The following is a 21,677-nucleotide window of genomic DNA, read 5'->3' as shown; positions in this document are numbered from 1 at the left end:
ACCTGTACCATATTTACTGCTTAATAACTCCTGTGATTTTCAACTCCCTTCTCCATCCTCTCCCTTAGAGTGGACTGCCTTCCCTATTGGTCCACTCCAACTATCGTTCTCCACATTTTTATTATTATTATTATCATCAATTTATTTCTCTTATGAGAACACCCGGTTACAGCCACAGGCTAGAGGGTGAACATACATATACAACTATGTTACAAAACATACATCTATGTTACAGTTATGAAATACATGAAATACATAATATCTGATTTATAATTATCTGGAATATAGAATATTTCAGTTATTAATTACTTACTACCGTAAACTGGTAAGAACTTAATACCATGACAATTGAAGCATACCTTTTGCTTAAACAGACACAAGTGATAGTTTCACCGTATTTACACAAACACAAATATTTACAGCCAAACAACGTACGGCATTTGTAACCACAGGAATGACTGCGATACAGTAAAAAAAAAAAAAAAAAAAATTGAAAGTTCAAATTTCCAGCAGTCGTCTTCTTCTGTGGGATTAGAGTTGTGTAGGTAGGACAATCCTGACATCTATTTCTTGATGAGGTCGGGTTTCCTAAATCCCAGTGGCTTGTGTCTGGCCGAACAAGGTGCTGGAACTGTATCCTTAATTACATCTGTATTTGCAAGTAAGAGTTTCTGAGAACTTCCTTTCTGTAGGATTTGCAATTGCAGAGCTTTTCAGGATTGATATTTAGGTTGTTGAATAGCTGGATGGTGTTTGCTGGAAAGAATCTTCCGAGGCTATCTAACTGCGTAAATGCCGATTTCAGTTGTGGTTTCTTTTCTGCAACTCTTCTTGGTTTTTCGCCGGGTATTTTTATCCACTCTCGGGCTTTCGGTGCGTCCAGTCGTCCCGTTAAAAGCTGAGCGAGGGTCATTATGTTCCTTGACGTTATTGTTTGTCTCCAGGGTGTAACCTCTAAATTGGAGTATAGTATAGCTCTTGAGATGGTAAAAGGTTTAGCTGAAATTCTGTTCAGCCATCTCAAGAGCCAGTATTCGAGTCCTAGAAAGGCTTTGATACTGCATTCGGGAGCTGAAGACCAGATTTGTGCCGCGTATAGGGGAATAGGAGTAACACATCTGTTGATGTATTGCTTCATCAGACCGGGGTCTCTAATACCGGTGAGCTCCTGCCTGGTTGCCCAAAGCGCCGCGTATGTTTTGTTACGGATGTATGCGAAGTGCGGGCGGAAGGTCAGGCCTTCGTCCCACTTGAGACCAAGATCAATGTGTGACTGTGCCTTTTGGACGAGGATGCCGTTCACAAATATTGCCATTTTGTTTGGCTTTATTTTATTTGTGAAAGTCATTTGTGCCGTCTTTTTTTCGTTCAACTGCAGCCCGATACAATCTAGATACTCTTGAAGTTCTTTTATTTTAGTATTAGCCACTTGGTTGTGGTATTCAGCTGATTTCTGATCTCCTGAGGTAATAAAAAATTTTATATCATCGGCGTATGTGATGAAGTGCTTCTTGTTCTGGGCTAAGAAGGGTTCGAGGGCTATGGCAAAAAGTGTGGCAGACAATACTCCGCCTTGCGGGACACCTTTATCAACCTCATACGTTGCGCACATGTTTTCGTTTGTCACCGCAATTTGTCTGCGCCAAAGAGTGCTCTTTAATAAATGGAGGGCATTTCCTGTAATGTGGAAGTAGTCCCGCAGAATGACTATGAGAGCTGGGATGGATATGTTATCATACGCGGATGCCACATCTAAATAGACTACGTCCACCTGCTGCTTACTGTTTAGTGCTTGCTGGATCCTTAGCAGTGTCCCCATGAGGTTGGTGATGGTCGATCTCTGCGGAAGTACTGAGTGCAGACATTGTGACCTCTTATTCTTCTCTTACTCCCCCATAAGAAAAAAAAAAAACGTTTTATCTTTTTATTTTATTTTATTTTATTTTTTTATAGCCTCAGCTTTTTTTTTTTCTCTTTTCATTTTTTTTTTTTTATGGCCTCTTTCAGGAAGATCAAGCAACCCTGGCAGAGGCAGCCAGAGTATAATGGGCAGCCTGGCTCACCTCCCAGTGGTTGTGGAGGGCAACGTACGGTCCCAGTAGGGGCCCCGCGGCCAAGCAGCCAGACACAACAACAGAACAAAGCACAATACTACATTACCAGACATTACACTTTTTTTCGGCTGTACAGTAGTTCGGCATTTCATCACAGAGTAGATATGGCGCAGATGTGGAAAACCACCGGTGGCGCCTGAACCTAAATACTATGCCACTATGCTCAAGTACACCAACAACCCTCCAGACATTATTATTATCAATTTATTTCTCTGTTGAGGAGACATCCCTGGAACAGCCATTGGCTAGAAGGTTGTGGGTTAAAAAGTGCATGGGACGTTCAATCTGAAAGGTTGAATACAAAAGTTTGAAGTACATGGAGGATGTATAGAGGGTATGTCATGTTCAGGATAAGATTCGTTTTGCAGTATATGATTCAATGACATTATATAATGATATACGTCAATGAAATTATATATCAATGAAAAAGCTGATTGAAATAGCAAATATCCAGAAGGGAGGAGCGGTACAAGGAGAAATGGTGTACTCTGTACATAGTGTGAGTAGGCTAGAAGGGCATGGGTCACAAAGCCCACGGGACGTTTACTGTGAAAGGTTGAATACAAAATTTTGAAATACATGGAGGGTATGTCATGTCCAGGATAAGAGTGGTTATGCAGTGTATGCATCAATGACATATATATCAATGATATACGTCAGTGACGTATATCAATGGAGAAGTTGATTGAAAGAGCAAATAGCCTAAGAATAAATCGCCAGAAGGGAGGAGCGGTACAAGGAGAAATGGCGTACTCTGTACATGGTGTAAGCAGGATAAAAGGGTGTGGGTTACAAAGTCCATGGGACCTTCACTCTGAAAGGTTGAATACAAAATTTTGAAATACATGGAGGAGGATGAATGGAGGTTATTCATGTCCAGGATAAGAGTGGTTATGCAGTGTATGCATCAGTGACATATATATCAATGATATACGTCAATGACGTATAGCAATGAAGACGCTGACTGAAACAGCAAATAGCTTAAAAATAAATCGCCAGAAGGGAGGAAAGGTACAAGGAGAAATGGCGTACTCTGTATATGGTGTGAGCAGGAGACTGCAATGTCACAGTGGCATCGATGCATAACGAACCTGTACAAGCTGCCACATTTTCATGCCAAGATGGAGGAGTTGCGTTGCAAGTCACTAATGATGCTAGGCACATGCCAGAGACGAGTGTGAAATCCCAAGACAGAGGGAGGATGCAAAAAGTGCTTGGAAGGAGATAAAAGGAGAGCGAAAAACGCATCTTCGCCGAAGGGGACGAGCAGGTTGGTGGAAGAGCGGGGGGGGGGAGGGTTTGAAAAGGAGCTGGCCAACCTACCGGGCAAGAATTAATTACGCCAAGTGGCACGGGCTCCGCAAAGTCACTTCTCCCAGTAAACTTTGGGAGTTAATAGTTATTAGCGCGAGTTATTAAAGCTCTTAATGAATATTCATGGCAGCCGGCCTGCACGGCGTGGCCGTATAAATCTCCAACGCTTGAACTGGTCGCCCAACAAAATTCTCCGCTTGTTCCAAACAATGGCAAATTAAAACCCATTTGCTCATAATGAAGCTCAGCCCTGCCTGATTAATGGTAATCTCGTCGCCAGCCTCCGAGAGCAGGAAGCCCTCGACTTGATCCTGCACCATCACCTACCAGTGAGGGAAGGGGTAGCCATAGCCGTGGTTGTAATTAATGACGCGTTTTGGTGCTCTTCTTCCCCTCCAATCACAGTGTTTACAACACAAAGTACAAGCCACGCTCCGGCAGCCATGACTTCACACAAGAGCGATTCGCAGGGACACGAGCTCGACCGACTTCAGAGACTTGGCGCGACTAATAAGCTGCGGACAGCGTTTTTCCGGCAGGCCGTGGTCAACCAGGACTAACATGCCGAAAATAAATCTCGCCAACTTGTCTGCGCTGACTGCAGGGACGAACGCAGGGACGTTTTAAAAGCTTTTAAGGCCCCGAAGTGATGGGGAGGGAAGAAGTTTAGACTAATTAAGACAGATAAATATGTCCGTCAAGAAAAGCCATACGTCATTAGCACAACTGCTCGCTTGGTTAGTTCTGTCAAAATCTCGCAAATACCAATTCTTAACGTGAAGTACCTTCGCATTAAGGGATCGTCAGAGACTAATTATTCTTCGTGGAGTGCAATCGCAATATTTCCAATGGGGGTGAGATCAAGGGTTCGCAAGGGGAAGGGGATGATTCAGAATTAGCATCATTTGGAAAGGGTAATCCTGGGCTTCTCGGATGCTTCCAATGTTGCAGAAACTTCTCGCTGGAAAATGCAACTCCCCTTCGGACAGGGGCGGATTTACATATAAGCTAAACAAGCTACAGCTTAGGGCCACAACAAGTTTAAATCTGGCCCTGAATTCGTAAGAGGTTATTCACTCTCATCCCTTGGGGGAAGGGGCTTAACTAGGAAACAACTGTAAGGCGAGTTTATGTCTAGGAATATGCCCCATCAAATACTGTGGAGTTAACAGTTCTTCCCCCATTAAAAGCTTGTTTTGTTGGGTGGGTAAGGGAAGAAATTGAGGGATTTCTGTATTTATAAAAGGATGAATTAACTCCTTTACCTCACTCCCATTGTTCAAAGCCACACAGCGACCAAAGAAAGAAAAACAAAATGCACAATCTCGTTTCCCCCTCCCCCGAAAACCAAGAAGTCACTCGTTCCCCAACTGTTCGCTTGGTTAGGTTTGTCAAAATCTCGCAAATACCAATTCTTAACGTGAAATACCTTTCCAATAAGGGATCGTCACAGACTAATTATTCCTCGTGAAGTGCAAAATAATCGCAATATTTCCAATGGGGGAGAGATCCAGGGTTCCTCGGATGGTTGCAATGTTACAGAAACTTCCCGCTAAAAAATGCAACTCCCCTTCGGACAGGGAAGTAATATGGAAGAGGATAACTGACCGTTATCCCTTGGGGGAGGGGGCTTAACTAGGAAACAACTGCAAGGCGAGTCTATGTCTAGGAAATGCCCCCATCAAATACTGTGGAGTAAAACTTCTTCCTCCATTAAAAGCTTGTTTTGTTGGGCGATTAAATAGTTGAGGGAAGAATTGTGTATTTATAAGAGGGGGGGATGTAACCCCTTCACCTAACTCCCATTGTTCAACGCCACACAGTGACCAAAGGAAGAAACAAAATGCACAATCTCTCTCTTTTCTCCCCTCCCCCGAAAACCAAGAAGTCACTCGTCCCCCACCCCTACCTTCTCGTTTACCTCCCACCCGTTCTGGCAGCGTGTATTCCCGATCACTTAAAGGCCATATTTCGTGGCCGAGTATATCGCCTGGCGCTACGTTGTTTGCTATTACAGGCTAATTACATTAGCCACGAGCCTAGAAACACGGCCCTAATCAACAGATAGCAATGTTAATTACTGCTTCAAAGCCGCCATATTTCGCCTTTAATTTGTGCAATAAAGGGTTGTAACTACCGTAGATCTGATACGGCCGTCGTAATTACACGGTCCTCATTTACATATTGCTCCATTTATCCGCCGAAATGCGCGAGAAGTTCGCTCGCACGTGGACAAGCAGTGGCGCGCGAGGAGAGACAGTAGCGAACGAGAGAGAATCTTGGCTGCAAGGATCTGTGAGCTTTATTACGATGGGAAATTTGAAGATAAACTCTCCTCCCCCCTCCCCTTTACCCCTTCCGCTTCAAAAATCTTCGACCTTTATCTGGGCAGAGGGGCTGAAAAGAGTGGTAGAGCTAATTATAGGAGCGGTGGCCGTATCCTGGATCCACTCAGTTCTCCCAATTCCAAACACAAAATAGCGTTTTAATACTATTTTGTGTGCAGGTAACAATATTGCCTACCTTTTAAGGAAATCTGACGTTTATACGTCAAACTATTGACGTCGACACGTCGAATCTCGACGTGTAAACGTTTGATCAGAGAAAAATTAAAATTCAAAGTTGCTTAATAATTGACGTATATACGTCAAGCGTTCTGCACGACGTGTATAAACGTCAAAATTTTCCCCACTAAAGTGGATGAAGCGTAGACGTCTAATTTATAATAATGGTTTTACAAGTGACGTGTATACGTCAAACGTACCGCACAACGTACATAAACGTCAAAAGTTTCTGCTATCAAATCAATGACATATAAACGTCAACTGTCTGTAGACGTCAAATGACGTCATCATACAGAAGCATGTTTTTTAATTTTTTTTTGTTTTCATTAGGTACAACGAAGTTCTTTAATTTAGCTCTTTTCTTTATTATGTCAGTCATTCAAATATAATCCAAAGAATTCGGCGTATACACTACTTCGCAAAATATTAGGAACAGTAATATTTTCTGTCGTATAGAAAGGCACTGGTTATTGCTGTGTGCATTTTCTCTAAAGAAAATTAATTTGGAAGCAAGGAGGTTATAATCAAGAATCTACTCACAAATTTCATGATTATCTGTCAATGTATTAGAGAACGCCAAAATCTACTAGGTTTCATGCTTTATAGTGATGATGTACAACACATAGGGTGAAACGATGTCTGTGGAGATTCGAATAGAAGCCACCAAAAATAGGACTGTATTTAAGATGCGCACAAGAGGTGCGTGCTTAACTTGAATATATATTCCTCACAAAGAAGGCGAAATATTCAATTATCTGTGGATGTCACCACAAATAACCAACGCGTGACCAAGTGGGGATCGAAAGACACGCCGAACAAACAAAACAATAAAAAAAAAGTCGGAGATGGGGGGAGGGGGCGATTTTAGCAGGGAGATTTGGACTCTTCGCCGTTATTCTATTCGACCAAAAACTTTCAGTTTAAGGGATTTATGTCCTCCACCACAGCAGCACGTATATAGAGGGCCATCCCCGGCCCTCACAATCGCCCAGGCAAAAGGTATTCTCCACCAGTAATCGAACCATTTTTTGCAGCATATTTCACGCCTCACATTCACCGAGATGCGTGTGTGTGTGTGTGTGCGCGTGCATTCAAAGCGTTCCAGAGCGGGTAAAGTCAGTTGGCGAACCCTCGAGTACACAACGGTGGATCCGACCTTTCGCCGGGCTGTTATAGCGGACCCGCATCCACCCCATCTCCATACACTACACTTTTCAATTACACGAGAGGACATCGCGAAGAAGAAGAGGAGACCTTTCGACGGTGAATGTAATCTTCTCACCCCTTCCCACCCACCCCTCGACAGAAGACCCCCGTCTATGCAGGTCGACAGCCAACGACAAAGGAATAAAGTACAATTGTAATGAGGGAACGTTTGCTGAGTCTTTCGCCCAAATTCCAGAATTAAAGTATCTATGTAAATTCAATGATAACGCTAATAGTCCCTATTACCGAGCCAGCGAGCTTGATGAGTAGGGGTGGCATTCAAAGCTCGTGCTCTCCTCGTCTGACCCCTTTTGCGCGAGGCGCATGCGGACAACGGAGCGAGATTACATTGTGGACCATAAATAAAGCCAATAGGAAAGGCGAGTTATGAAAAGTGTAATTGAAGCGTTCATTATGCACGTGCGCCAGCGTCTGAATGCCGAGATAACGCGGCCGGCGCGTGCCATAATGAACGCCGCTCTTCCCATCACTCCCGCTTGCAATTTTCTGCCTGGATGCTGCCCATTCTGTGGACTTTCCAAGTTCTTTACAGCGCTGAAGCTACTCTCCCCCCCATCCCCGTATAATTTCGCCGGAGAGAAGGAAAGACATACACACGCACACACACACACACATACGCACACGGAGGAGGCTCGCGTTTCCACTTGGCTGATCGGCGAACACGTAACTCAAGCCGGGCTAGAACCAGCAAGAGAAACCCGGATTTAAAAGGCTTACTTTGTTGCTGACCCTTGAAAGTGGCGGTGTTTAGGCAGCAACGACCTCCAGGGAATATCCGAGGGGTCGGAACACGTGTAAGCAAAGCGTTCGGAAATGTTTACAAGTGAAAGTCCGCCTACTTCACCTACAGGCGATGAAAAGAGGGAAGAGGAAAAAAAAAAAAGTTTGATCTTTTTGAATGACGGCATCAAAGTCAACTAGCAGACGAGAGGAGCCGCCATCTTGAAGCGATGGCAGTGCCACGTAGCGCTGCTCAGAGGAGTTGGAATGTAAATGAAAAACACGTAAAAACCACCACACTAAATGATTCAACAGAACGTTTCCTTGGAAGTCAGTCACCCCGAACACAGTGCGTGGGGAGCAGTTTTAAAAATATACTAAATAAATAATAAATAATTATAAACTAAAATAATCTTTTGTTGAACGTAAGGTACAATACACCACAGAATGTTGCCAGGGGTTTCACACTCAAATATAAGCAAATAACAAAAAAACATAATTCAACATCGAACAAGTAACATCGTATGAGCAGGTGCATTGTGGTGCAAGAAAAACTGGACATTTACACAATGTTCGCTTTTATTAATAATTGATGGGACGATCATTTCAAAGAATTCGACGGGTCGGAGTGGACTAAAACAGGAAGTGGTTTTTACTGCATTACAATGCACCTGTGCATGCTGCGTTAATTGTTCGATTTCTTTCACAGAAAGGAGTTAATAAAATCAACCACCCCCGCTGTTCACCATTTTGGCTTGCTTGACTTTCTCTTTCCGAAGTTTATACGAGTATATAGAATACTCTTTTATATAAGTTTTAATACCGGTTACCAAATTTCCCGGATTCATTGCATTTTAAAGATCCAAAGATTGGATCTTTGAAATGCTATGAATCAAACATGGGTTTCACTCTATGGAAACAATATAATTATAGATGAGTTAATGATTTAGCAAGTACTTTGGACTCTTTTCTGACTACTGAGAGGTACTCCTAAAATCTTTTGTTTATTCACCAAAGCAAATAAAGCTGAGGAATCAGTGCAATGTGTCTGCAACTTACAAATATTCTATTGTGGATTTGTCTGTCTGTTCTGCGATGAAAAAACCGAGTTTCTAGGGAAAGGGAACATTCCAACCTTTGTCGGAGACCGACTAACTTGGCCAAGGTGAAGAACGCCCATAAAACCAGCATGGGTGGTTGAAGGATTCGGCCATTCTTTTGGACGGAAGAAGCTCCATGGCAATGTTACTCTTTTGAACTACTCTCGTTAGATTCGCAAATTGACAGAATTAATTTCTGTCAACAGTAGACAAAGTATGAAGCGCTGAGCGCGCTTGTCCATTTTCTTACACGATTTCAGTGGAGCCTCCACTCTGTACACTCTCTTCTGAACAATGACATCAGCAAAGAGAGCAGCTCAAGTGCTCCAAGAAAACTTTGAGGAAATAATGTGCCACAAGAATTTTTTTTTTTCACATTTGCTATTAACTCGCCCAGTGGTCAACACAATACTACACGCATTTCAATTGACCATGGTTCCAGTCCAAGTAGCTGTTATGTTCTTGTATACCATATCTTGTAAACTCATCTTATCCAATGTGGACATCCTGGAGTATAAAGAGGAACTTATTTATTTATTTGCTTTTTTCGAATTGCATTCTGTAAAAGAGAAGGACAGTTTGAAAACACACCGAAAACTACTGGTATATAGGAATGCTTCGATTCAAGCACACCTCCCCCTCTTCCTCCCAGAAATACCAAACTGATTCCAAACCATTCAACCCAACAGATGCACTCCACAGTTATCTGGAAGTAATTCTGTCGCATATTTTCATCCGTACTTTAACCTCCATTGGCTTCAGCATATTAAGACAAAAAGTGTGCGCAGCCTCTACTCAAATAATCCCACAATGCCATTTTGCAAAGCTTTCGAATAGTGGACCAATTCTTGTAGCAGATAGAAGAATAATAAAAACGACTGGCATGGCATTTTGCAAGCCGACATTTATGACGATGTAGATAGCAGTTGTCGACAAACAGTCATAAATTCGTCAATGATATGGACGAAGAGATTAAGGATGGAATGCGGACGTAAGATGGATGGACCCAACGAAAATGTGCAAAGGAAATCTCCCATAAATGGGGCAAATGCATGCTGGGAACAGAAAAATGGCTTACCTGTACTCTAGTCACAAGGATCGACAGAGTTCCACTGGAGACATTTCGGATTTCAGAAGCTGTAGCAAAATGGAATCAATCCAGCAAGCCCATTGGATGAGGGGTTAGCAAATACCAGTGCTGTACATTGGTAATGCGCATTCACTTTTATTATAGATGTGGTAAAAGGCCTTTATCTGATATTATTGAAACTGGACTTTTTTTTGCAAGCGATAAGAAGTGGGGTCGGGTGGGATGGGGAACCTTAATTAAGAAAGGTCGAAAACAGAGCTGCGCAAAGGATATTTCTGGTGCTTTCAGAATTCACATGACTTAACAAAACCCACTCGTTGCAACAGAGATGTTATTTAGGGAGATGATGCTGTCAGCGAGAGCCAATTCCTGGAAGTGGAGCGACCTTCGGGTACAGATGTACAAAGATGCGGAACAGTTCATAAAATAAATGCCTTCGCACATTTCCCACACAAGTGGACATACTGGTATTTAATCTCGCGCACTCGAATACCACAGATTATCACCAGAAAGAGGGATAAATAATTCGAATATCCTCCCACAGAGGGACACACAATAACAGTTCACCAAACACAGCATCTAATAGCGCACAAAAGGCAATCTCAGAAGGGTAGAGCATTGCTTAATCTATTTTTAGTAACTATTAAACCCTACCCAGACTCGGATCCCCCATCCTCTTCTGTCCATTTCGCAATGTCTCGATTGTCGCTAACAGAGGGAGCCACATTCACCAGCCTGCATATTGTGTCATCTCTTTGAGGGCAACGTTGGGACCGGGAAGATGTTTTAATGGTGCCCACCAAAGTAAAACAAATTTGCTACCCCAGAACCAAGGGGCGTACCGCGCTATAAAAGGTGGCGATGTTTGCTGTCATTAAGCCTTTTTACTACCTCCCGATTCTTCGTTACAGGTTTCGTCGCGGGCGCCTTATCGGTCCATCTTATCTCGTCCAGTTATCTTTAGCGTCATCGAGCACAGCATCTGCCTTCAATTATCTCATCCTTATCTCTTGTATCAATATAGCCTTTGTGTTAATGTCTCCATGCTCTCGCTAAGTGTCGCCGGAGGGCGCCACTGTCTTGTCACTTACGTCACACCACCAACACTATCAGGTTACAGTCGGTAGGGTGCAAAGTAAGAGGGGGAAGAGAAAAAATAGAATAAAATCCAGCCTCGGTAATTACCAACAAGAGGCGCTAAATATAAAATGGCACCACGCGCACTTCCTTTTATTAAATAACTCTGTTCGGGGGTTACGTCACCTACGGAGCTGCGAACCAGTTGCCAATGCGTTCATTTGCCGAAAGTTTAGTTGCCAGAAACGCGAGTTCTGACTGCACCCAGTAATTCCGCGTTTATTTACTTAATTGCAGTAAGCGAACAACTACATCATCACGATGATAGTTTTACCTCTCCCACATCTGTTAATTAGAACATCATTTCAGTAATAGAGTGAAAGTCATAGTCTGCAGGAGCTTTTTAAGCTCCTGCAAACTACGACTTTAGCAGTGTGCAAGGGCTTAAGTCATAGTCTGCAGGAGCTTTTTAAGCTCCTGCAAACTACGACTTTAGCAGTGTGCAAGGGCTTAACAAGCATCTAAGCAAAAAAATCGATGCTAAATAATAAGCTTTCCTCGCAGAGAAAAACAAAATATGAAAGATAAATAAGCTAGTAGCTCAGATCAACAATATCGCGTGTTCGATCCTGCATGACGTCACCAAATACAAGTTCCATCGTAGTTGTACACCCCACTGAGCATGTGCAGTTCAACTACGAACTCATTCTAAATAGAAAATTTGTTTATTTGCAGACCTCCACATCTTCAAGATGATAGTTTACCTCTCCCAATTAGGGCATTATTTTAGTAATAGAGCGAAAGTCATAGTATGCAGCAGCACACAAGCTCCTGCAAACTGCTTAGATGCTGAAGTTGCAGGAGCTCAACAAACATCTAAGCAAAAAAAAAAAAAAAAATCGATGCTAAATAATAAGCTTTTCTCGCAGAGAAAAATAAAAGATAAATAAGATAATAGCTGAGATCGATAATATCGCGTGTTCGATCCTGCATGACGTCACTAAATACAAGTTCCATCGTAGTTGTAAACCCCACTGAGCACGTGCAGTTCAACTACGACTCATTCTAAAGTCATAGTATGCAGCAGCAAACAAGCTCTGCAGGAGCTCAACAAGCTAAAAAAAAAAAAAAAAAAAAAAATCGATGCTAAATAATAAGCTTTTCTCGCAGAGAAAAACAAAAGACAAATAAGATAATAGCTGAGATTAACAATATCGCGTGTTCGATTCTGCATGACGTCACTAAATACAAGTTCCATCGTAGTTGTAAACCCCACTGAGCGCGTACAGTTCAACTACGACTCATTCTAAATAGAAAATTCGTTTATTTGGAGACACCTCTACATCTTCAAGACGATAGTTTACCTCTCCCACAATTAGGACATTATTTTAGTAATAGAACGAAAGTCAGTCTGCAGGAGCTTAAAAGCTCCTATAGAGTATGACTTTCGCAGTCTGCAGGAGCTTAACAAACATCTAAGCAAAAAAAAATCGATGCGAAATAATAAGCTTTACTCGCAGAGAAAAAACAAAATATGAACAATATCGAGTGTTCGATCCTGCAGACGTCACTAAATACAAGTTCCATCATAGTTGTAAACCCCATTGAGAGCGTGCAATCCAACTACGACTCATCCTAAATAGAAAATGCTTATTTGTAGACTTCTGTAACCTGTGTGGTGACCCTTTAGGATACTGGCTACATTAGCCAACAGACAACCCAAAAAAAAAAACGGATCCTTGGCGATTGTAGACTAGACCTGTTGGTGTCTTATAATGGATGAACATTATTGTCAGTACACAGGCAGACTCCACCTCCCAGTCGATTTTCACTTTTCTCCAGAGAACTTTGTTAGGTGTGTCTGTCATACTATCCAGGGCTACCAACAACAACACAATGACGCAAATGCATTGCTGGCCAATCATGGAGAGAGTCAATTCCAGTCAGCCGTTCACCACAATTAGACAGACACACTATTTGTCATTTGTACGGCCATCAGCAAAGGGGATAGTCTTGGGAATAGGACAGGCAAAATATAGAGATGGAGGGGCAAAGGATGGGGGAAGGAACCGAGAGAGAGAGGGTAGGAGAAACGCTGTTATTTTTCAAAGCCTCTTCCAGGATTATTTGACGGGCAAATATTTACTAAGCAACAACGGACGATTTAGGTTTGACCCTTGTTTATCAGTTTTGGCGTATTAACGGAACCATCTCTGCCAGCATGGCCTATCACGAATGATTGATTTACGAAACATGGTCTTTAGAGCAATAACCATGGTGATGATATTGTTTATTTCCCCTCCCCCCTATATACACATTCGCCAACAAATCAGGATGCCGGGAGCGAAGGGAAGGGGGGGCAGAGGCCGTTATTGCGTGCAATGTCCAGAAAAACCTGAAACGATAAAGGTAGCTTTATTGCATAGCTCTGATAGGATCGGCAGAGAACGAGGAAAAGCTGTAATCTCGACCACAGCGTTTTAATTTCTTCGCAGGAGACAATGCAGTTTTGGGGTCACAAATCATAGCGATACTCCTCGGCTACAAAGTGCGTACGATAAGGGCCGAGGAGAAAGTGGGGGTTATCTGTCACACGAGTGGGTTTAAAGAGAGTGCATTAGGTTTTCAGGAGAAAAAATACGACTCCTTCACTTCTCCACGTGCGAACTCCACGGTTTGTACTGAAATTCGAATTTCTTGTCGAATCCAACAAGAAAATTTTCTGTTAGGGCAGGTGGTAATTCCTCATTCCGATTAAGACAGATGGCAACTTGTTCCAATAGATTGAATATGCATCCATCATTACGTTCTCAATCATTCTATGATCCTACACACTTCCCTGGGATAAAGACCGTGCAATGGTATCCGAGGGACCTGAGTACTAGGTCGGTAGAAGCCCCTTTTATTTTTATGGCTACTTTTTAAGAAACGTTTTTTGGGGTCCCATTCTCAATCGAAGCCTGAATTCATGTAACTGGATAAAATCTGTATTTTTTTTAATATAAATAAAATCACAGAATCTTGTGGGAGTGTCTAATTACGCACAAGTATAACTCATTAAAAAGATCTGGAAAGAAAAAACAACTTTACTGTATTCAACTCAACAGCGAATTTTCATTTTTTTCCCCATGGGTGCGTTGGGAAGGAGGGAGGGTCAATGTATACCACATTATTCAAACTAATTTGTCACGCGTGAAATTGTATTGTTAACTCCATGCTACCGGCGGCTCAGCTGTGCAAGTATGGTAGCGTGCGTGTTCCAAGTTACGCAAGTTGTTCGTTCGAATCTCCACGATGGCACAAAATACGCAACCCATTATTAATTGATTACAGAGAGTATAATGCCTTCTGCAATACTGTCAAGAAGAAGAAGGTCCTACCACTGGAACAACGACAACATCCACCTGACAACCATCCAGCCAGACATCATATCGACCTAGATCAATGACTGGGGCATAACCCGCCAACAGTGAACCTGCCAAGTAGCGGTCAAGACCGAGCAACCTTCGGGATGTCTCCCCAATACTTCTGGCTGTTCCCTCCCCACTTAACATCTCCTTTCCCCACGCTTAACTTTTTTTTTTAACTTGGTCTTCGTCCAAAAAGCTCAGACGACCCTGGTGGAGACGACTCAGAGAATAATGGGCAGCCTGGATTACCTCCTAACGGTGTGTTCGGCAACGTAGGGTCCCATTAGGAGCCCTGCGGCCAAAAGCCAGAACCCAACATAATACTTCTCGCATACCACACACAATACTTTTGTCTGGACTTTTATAGATTAATGCATACTTCACAAGAGAATTTATAGTGCAGTTCTAGGAAATCACCGGTGGCGCCCCCCTCCCAAACACTATTAACCGAATACTGTATGTGGGTTTCATAACAATTGCCAACTTTGTTTTTTCCTTTGAAAAATATTTTCATCCCATCATAAGCATAAAACCTGTAGTGCCAAGAAGAAATTAAAATGGTAAACATAGAATCCAATGAGAAATACTTCATTACTCTTACCTGATTAGCTCGCTCCAGATCATTCATAATGATTTCCATTTCGTCCGACCTATTGGAGAAGAAAAAGAATTACGCTTCAAGCATTTTAACATACCACAAAGAAACTCTTTCTTTCTTTCTATCTTTGCCACTCAAACATACAAAACTATCTCCAGGGCACGAACTGTCTAAGTTTTCAAATCGACACCAAATGATGTTTGGTGCATCGTCCTCGGAGGAATGCAGATGCAAGCTCCTTTCACCAAAATAGAAAATCCCAGTAGGATAATCACCCCTTTCCCAAGTATTCTAGAACGTTGTGTGAATCAAGCCTTCGACGAACAGTTTTTTTTTTTTTTTTTTGTATGAGCGTATGCACCTTTTTCTGAATGGAACAAGTTTAAAATCTTAAAAACTCTTTGATCTTGACCAGCATTCTTATCTTCTAGCAGATCGTTGCTTGTGTTTCTTTTCACCTGTAGATCCACACTTTGCTTTCACGGGCCCCGCAACGAAAATTGCGTTTTGTGTAATTCGCGGAAGGTAAATTAAATGTGGGCAATTCAAAACGGGTCTCCGTGATAGCATCTCGAGCGATCAACACCCCAGCCGAGATCGAGTTTTTGTTCGAGCAATTCTACGTGTTGACAACCTCCACTGCCATCTTTTCTACAAGCAGAGCTCCCCGGAAAACTTTATAATGTATCCCAAAGTGTGGGAGGAAAGGAGGCCCCAAATGCTCCCCCGGACAATGGATCGGGTAACATATCGCCTGGTGTAAAGCAAACGCTATCCACAACACAATGCAAGCGGTTATTAACGCGCAACTCTCAAAGGGCTGTCAACACGTGATATAGCGAACTTAAAAATCGTACAAAAGTCCAACTGACATGCGCCTGCAACTTTGAGGAGAAGGAGAAGGGTTGAGCTAAAAAACAAACTCCACTTTTGTGTATACATTAGCATTAGGAAGTAGAAAATTAGGGGGATTTCGAGTTAAAGGGTTTTTTTGCGCCATCTATTTAATAGAACACATATAGCGTTTAAAATGAAAATTGAGTGCGCAGTGTCTGTACAGATGTCACCCCCGAAATGACCTGCAATCAAGGATGATGTCACTGCAGGCCGTGGTGAGCAAAAAAAGCCAAAGAAAAGGGATCAAACTCCAACGGTGAAAATTTTAATGACAGCTTTTCTCGTGTTCTGATGACAGCCGCGCGATCAGATGAGACCCCTTTGGAAGGCAGTCAAATGCACAAACAAAGTTTGCAGATAATTATAATTCATGAAAAGAATATGAAGAAAATTAAAAAATAAAAAAAAAAAGGCGCGGGATTAAAGTTTTCTTACTTAGCGTGGGAATCTTCGTCATACTTTGACTTCAGCTCGAACAGTTCTGACTGAGTACTTTCCAAGGCTGCAAAAGAAAAAGGGAATTAATCAGAATCGCCATCTAGCGGATATTTTATGAGATAAGATTTACTGAAAGAATAAAAGATATCTTTCTTGGGTTCTTGTAATATAATCTTGGAGACATAAAAAGTAGTAATGTGCTTTTTACATTAGTCTCGTTTTGGGACACAAAGTTGTAACTATCTGAGGAAGTTGGTGTAATACGTTTGATTAAATCAAATTTAATTTCAATCAAATCATGTTTATTCGCTTTGGAAATACTGTCTTTCGGCAAAAAGCAAACATTCCCTCCCAATTCTTAAAAACTAAGAACTGAGAACATACGCTTTGCGGATGTTCTCAGTTCATCGTATAAAACTAACAGTTTGATACGTGAGCACCCCACACTGGGTGGAAAAGACCTGAGTTCGTTTCCAGTCGATGACGTGAGGAATTTTTATGGGCCTTTTTCATAACGTGGCTGAGTTAGTCGCTCTCAGGCGAAGGTAACATGGTTTTTTTCTCCCGGAAACTCGGGTTTTTTGTCTATAAAACCGACCACAGAACACAGTATACACGGAGCAATATGGCCTTAGTCGCTAATGCTCCTAAAACTCACCAACAACCCGAACACATTTGGAAGGTTCGCCTTTAATAAAATATGTCACTGACAACTTCATAAAAAGAAAGAAAAAAAGTCTGGTTCATGAGCACTAATTTATTATTTTTGGTAAGGACGGAAAATCTATTCGGGCATCATTTCCTATTTTTTATTATTATTATTTTTTTAAGATGACATTTCTATAGTGTGACCCCAAGTAGAGCTGCGATTAACTCAGGTTGGTAAATTTTACTAAACAACACCAGATATGGAAATTTGAAAAGAAAGTTTTTATTGATTAAGAAGCTTTCAGATTATTATTATGCGAATTAGATGGAACCAAAAGATTAACCAACTGTTCTAAGGGTCATCGTAGGAGAACTCCATTACTTAAAAGATTCTAAATATAGTCGTAGGAGAACTCCATTACTTAAAAAAAGCTGGTAGAACTAGATGGAAACTAAAAGATTTAACCAACTGATCTAAGGACTAAATATATAGCCGTAGGATATCTCTATTACTTAAAAGAAGCTGGGAGAATTAGATGGAAACCAAAACATTTATCCAACTGATCTAAGGACTAAATATATAGTCGTAGGAGATCTCTATTACTTAAAAGAAGCCGGGAGAATTAGATGGAAACCAAAACATTTATCCAACTGTTATAAAGACTAATTATAGTCGTAGAAGAACTTCATTACTTAAAAGATTCTTATGCGATTTAGATGGAAACCAAAAAAAATTTAACCAACTGTTCTAAGGACTACATATAGTCGCAGGAGAACTCCATTACTTAAAAGAAGTTGGTAGAATTAGATGGAAACTAAAAGATTTAACCAACTGTTCTAAGGACTAAATACAGTCGTAGGAGAAGGTCATTACTTGAAAGATTCTTATGCGAATTAGATGGAAATCAAAAAGATTTAACCAAGTATTTTAAGACTAAATATAGTCTAGGAGAACTCCATTACTTAAAAAAAGCTGGGAAAATTAGATGGAAACTAAAAGACTTAACCAACTGTTCTAAGGACTAAATGTAGTCGTAGGAGGACTCCGTTACTTTTTTTTTCTTTTATCGTACGTTGTGAGCAATACACGAAGGAACCCGTTTTTTCCTGCTCCTTCGCGTATCACGGCCGTGAGATCCAACCGGATAAAGCGGCACCATCGTGATATCCAAGTCCGAGGCGGGATTCGAACCCGCGCCCTTGGGGTTGCCAGCCAGGCACTTTACCCACTTGGTAGCCCGGTCGGCACTCCATTACTTAAAAGAAACTGGTAGAACTAGATGGAAACTAAAAGATTTAACCAACTGTTCTAAAGACTAAATATAGTCGTAGGAGAATTCCGTTACTTAAAATAAGCTAGGAGGATTAGATAGAAAATTAGATGGAAACCAAAACATTTATCCAACTGTTCTAAGGACTAATTATAGTCGTAGAAGAACTTCATTACTTAAAGATTCTTATGCGATTTAGATGGAAAACAAAAAAATTTAACCAACTGTTCTAAGGACTACATACAGTCGTAGGAGAACTTCATTATTTAAAAGAGGCTGAGAGAATTAGATGGAAACTAAAAGACTAAACCAACTGTTCTAAGGACTAAATATAGTCGTAGGAAGACTCCATTACTTAAAAGAAGTTGGCAGAATTAGATGGAAACTGAAAGATTTAACCATCTGTTCTAAGGACTAAATATAGTCGTAGGATATCTCTGTTACTTAAAAGAAACTGAGAGAATTAGATGGAGAATTATAAGAAGAATTAGATGGAAACCAAATGATTTAACCAACTGTTCTAAGGACTAAAAAAGTCGCAGAAGAATACCCTTACTTAAAAGAAGTGGGGGAGGGGGCTACTGACATCCAATAGATCGAAGATACTGTGGTAGTTACCACTTCTTAAATCTGATATAATGTGAACCAATAATGACTATGAATACAATAAAATATATAATTACGACATTGGGGGGGGGGTGAGAGTAGGGAGAGGAGCCAGAAAGCAGGGAGGACAAACAGAATTTGGAACAGCGTACAAAGTTAAGAGTGTCTTGACTTGTACACTGCGAGAGGCCCACTCATTAGTTCGGAAAAATATTAGCCGACTGAAACTATTATTCTGGGGACTGAGTAATGTGTGAATGGGGGAATGAAGCAGACTTCCTCCCCCGCCCCCCCTCCAGGAAGGTTCACTTGACGCTCCCTTTATAATAGTTCCCGTCTTCCATTTCCGTCTCCGAATGTGGAGGCCAACGCGCTGTTGGCGCGTGCAATCCACAACCACCTATCATTACAAACAATACCGACAAGATGGGAGTAGGCGCTATCCTTCTCTTTCCTGTCTATCCATTACGCGCATTCTCCTTCTCTCTTTCATCGGCGCCTCCGCCATCATAGACGCCCTCTTTCGCTAAACACATTCCGCAAATCTTGTAAACAAATTGTCTACCGAGTCAGTCATGTTAATTTTCCCAATTCGTCAGTCTCGATGTACTTTCCCGCGTCACATCCGGGGGGCCACGTAGGGTGGAGGAAGGACGCTACTGCCGTCTAGCACTGTTCGCACAAAGGCCCACGATCTGTATTTCTTCTAATTCGGCGTAAAAGACAAACGACCCGCAGCCCATTTAGTAACACAAACGTCGACTGCAATGGCAGTCAATTTGCTGCGAAAACCCAAATGGCCTTGTCTGAAATTTGCCATTATTACTTCAAAATCACGCATTTGTTACAGGAGAACAAAGTGACACAGAGGGAGATGGATCGGAAGAAAGCTTTCTTTCTGCTTCAATAAGCGTTGCTAAACGAACACTTCATCTTCTATTTATTTCGCCGTTTCGGCTTCTTGACGCCAGAGGGCGTCTTGCAACCAGCGAGTCACATTAATGAGCAATATGAAAGGAGCTAGCCTCCTCACCAGCGTCGATTACTTTTATTTAAGTTTATTGGACGGTTCGTTTTTGGTGAAAGTAATCCAAACCAATTCCTCAGCAAGCACTACCCAATATCGGGTAGAAAGTCCCAATAAATAGCTCCTGGATCATTTTCGTGGGCAATGCACACTTGTAGGCGTGTATGGATTCATTTCCACATTTCTCAGCAGCGGCAATTTGGGGACATTTTCTGCTGTTTAATTTTTACACTCCCTGTCCAAAATCTTTAAAACCATAATCAATTGGGCTGTTTTTGGGATAAAAAACCACAAAATCAAACAAGGATCACGGCGTAAATCAGGTTACATCTTTGAGGGCGAATTGGGATTGTTCGTGAATAAACATGACAGGATTTCTTTCCAACGTGTCCCACACATTCTCAATTGGATTCAAATCTGAAGAATTAGGAGAGTAGGGTAGACGTTGGAAATCTTGGAAATGTTCCTCAATCATTCAAATACAATTTCTTGCACGGTGGATAGCTGCGTTTTCATCTTGAAAGAATCCATCGCAATGCGGTTGAAAAATAAAGCATTGCAGGATTAAATTGGTCCAATATGACAAAGCGATATTCATTGGAGATAACACGACTTTCTAACGATATGAGTTGGCATAATTCGTACCAACAGAAACATACCCCATACCATGATTCTACCTCTAGCCGCTTGAGTGGACAGGAGATGGTCTGGATGCATAAAATGAGTTCCACTCATTGTACATATTTGAGAAAGATGCTTTCGACATACCAATAATTTCCGTTCTTTTCTCAATTGCGGCCCCTGATAAATGTGCTCCAACAATACTACCTTTCTGAAAGATCGGAATAATCACTTGCCTTCCTCATGATTGGATTGAGTATGAAGTCCCAGGAAAGTGTACACTATGTGATACCAAGAAACTTTGTGGTCATATCATGTGGCAACTTAGATTTGCATACCATATGCTTAATTATCTGTTGATGCCAATTGCAAAAGGTTTCTAATTTTTTGGGACAGCGGGTATATTTTCTAGATGCTCGTTCACTGGAAGCATTAGGATGAGTTGTTTTAGAATAAGTGTCACGGCAATACACTGTGCTTCTCAAGTGCGTGTGTTCTACGGTCGATTTATCTGTAGAACACACTATTTTAGTAGTGTGTTCACTTAGAACACTTTATTTGAGGAATGAAAACCACACAAACCTCGCCAGAAACTGATTAACTCAGCCACAAGCAGAAAGGCTCTTCCATCTGAATAGCATCCCGAACCCAAGCTTTTTCGACACGGCGAGAAGATTAGTTGTCGCAGCCATTATCCATGATGTATTTTACAGGTTTTGCTTCCCTCAAGGATCCAATTTATAAGCAAGGGGGTTATGATCCGTTCTGATTTTTATACTGTGGAGTGCTAAAAGTGCTCTAGATTATGGCCTGAAAGCACTAAATGGAGGAGAACAGCGTGGGGGGGGAGTCATTTAGATTAAGCTAACTTCGAGTTCTGAGAGAAAAATCATGCAAATCTCACCTGAGTCCGATTAACTGAGCCACGTTGTGAAAAAGACACACAAAAATTCCT

The 21,677-nt window shown here is 41.6% G+C and overlaps 1 protein-coding gene across 4 annotated transcripts in view; it reads right to left on the bottom strand.

Moving 5' to 3' along the window:
* Positions 1-21,677, bottom strand: part of LOC150089039 (homeobox protein cut-like 1) — a 537,440-nt gene that overhangs the window by 30,252 nt on the left and 485,511 nt on the right. For all 4 annotated transcript variants that reach the window (XM_090369790.1, XM_090369791.1, XM_090369794.1 and 1 more), the window contains 2 exons: positions 16,547-16,613; positions 15,218-15,266 (listed from right to left, as the gene is read on the bottom strand). In XM_090369790.1, the coding sequence (XP_090225916.1) occupies positions 15,218-15,266; positions 16,547-16,613 (116 nt within the window). The remainder of the gene's footprint in view (positions 1-15,217; positions 15,267-16,546; positions 16,614-21,677) is intronic.

This window comes from Mastigoproctus giganteus, chromosome 3 (genome assembly GCF_048544385.1).
Source record: "Mastigoproctus giganteus isolate SK-2022 chromosome 3, ASM4854438v1, whole genome shotgun sequence".
NCBI classification, from domain to species: domain Eukaryota; kingdom Metazoa; phylum Arthropoda; class Arachnida; order Uropygi; family Thelyphonidae; genus Mastigoproctus; species Mastigoproctus giganteus.
Note: the sequence above shows the minus strand (reverse complement) of the source record. Positions and strands in the feature narration are given on the sequence as shown.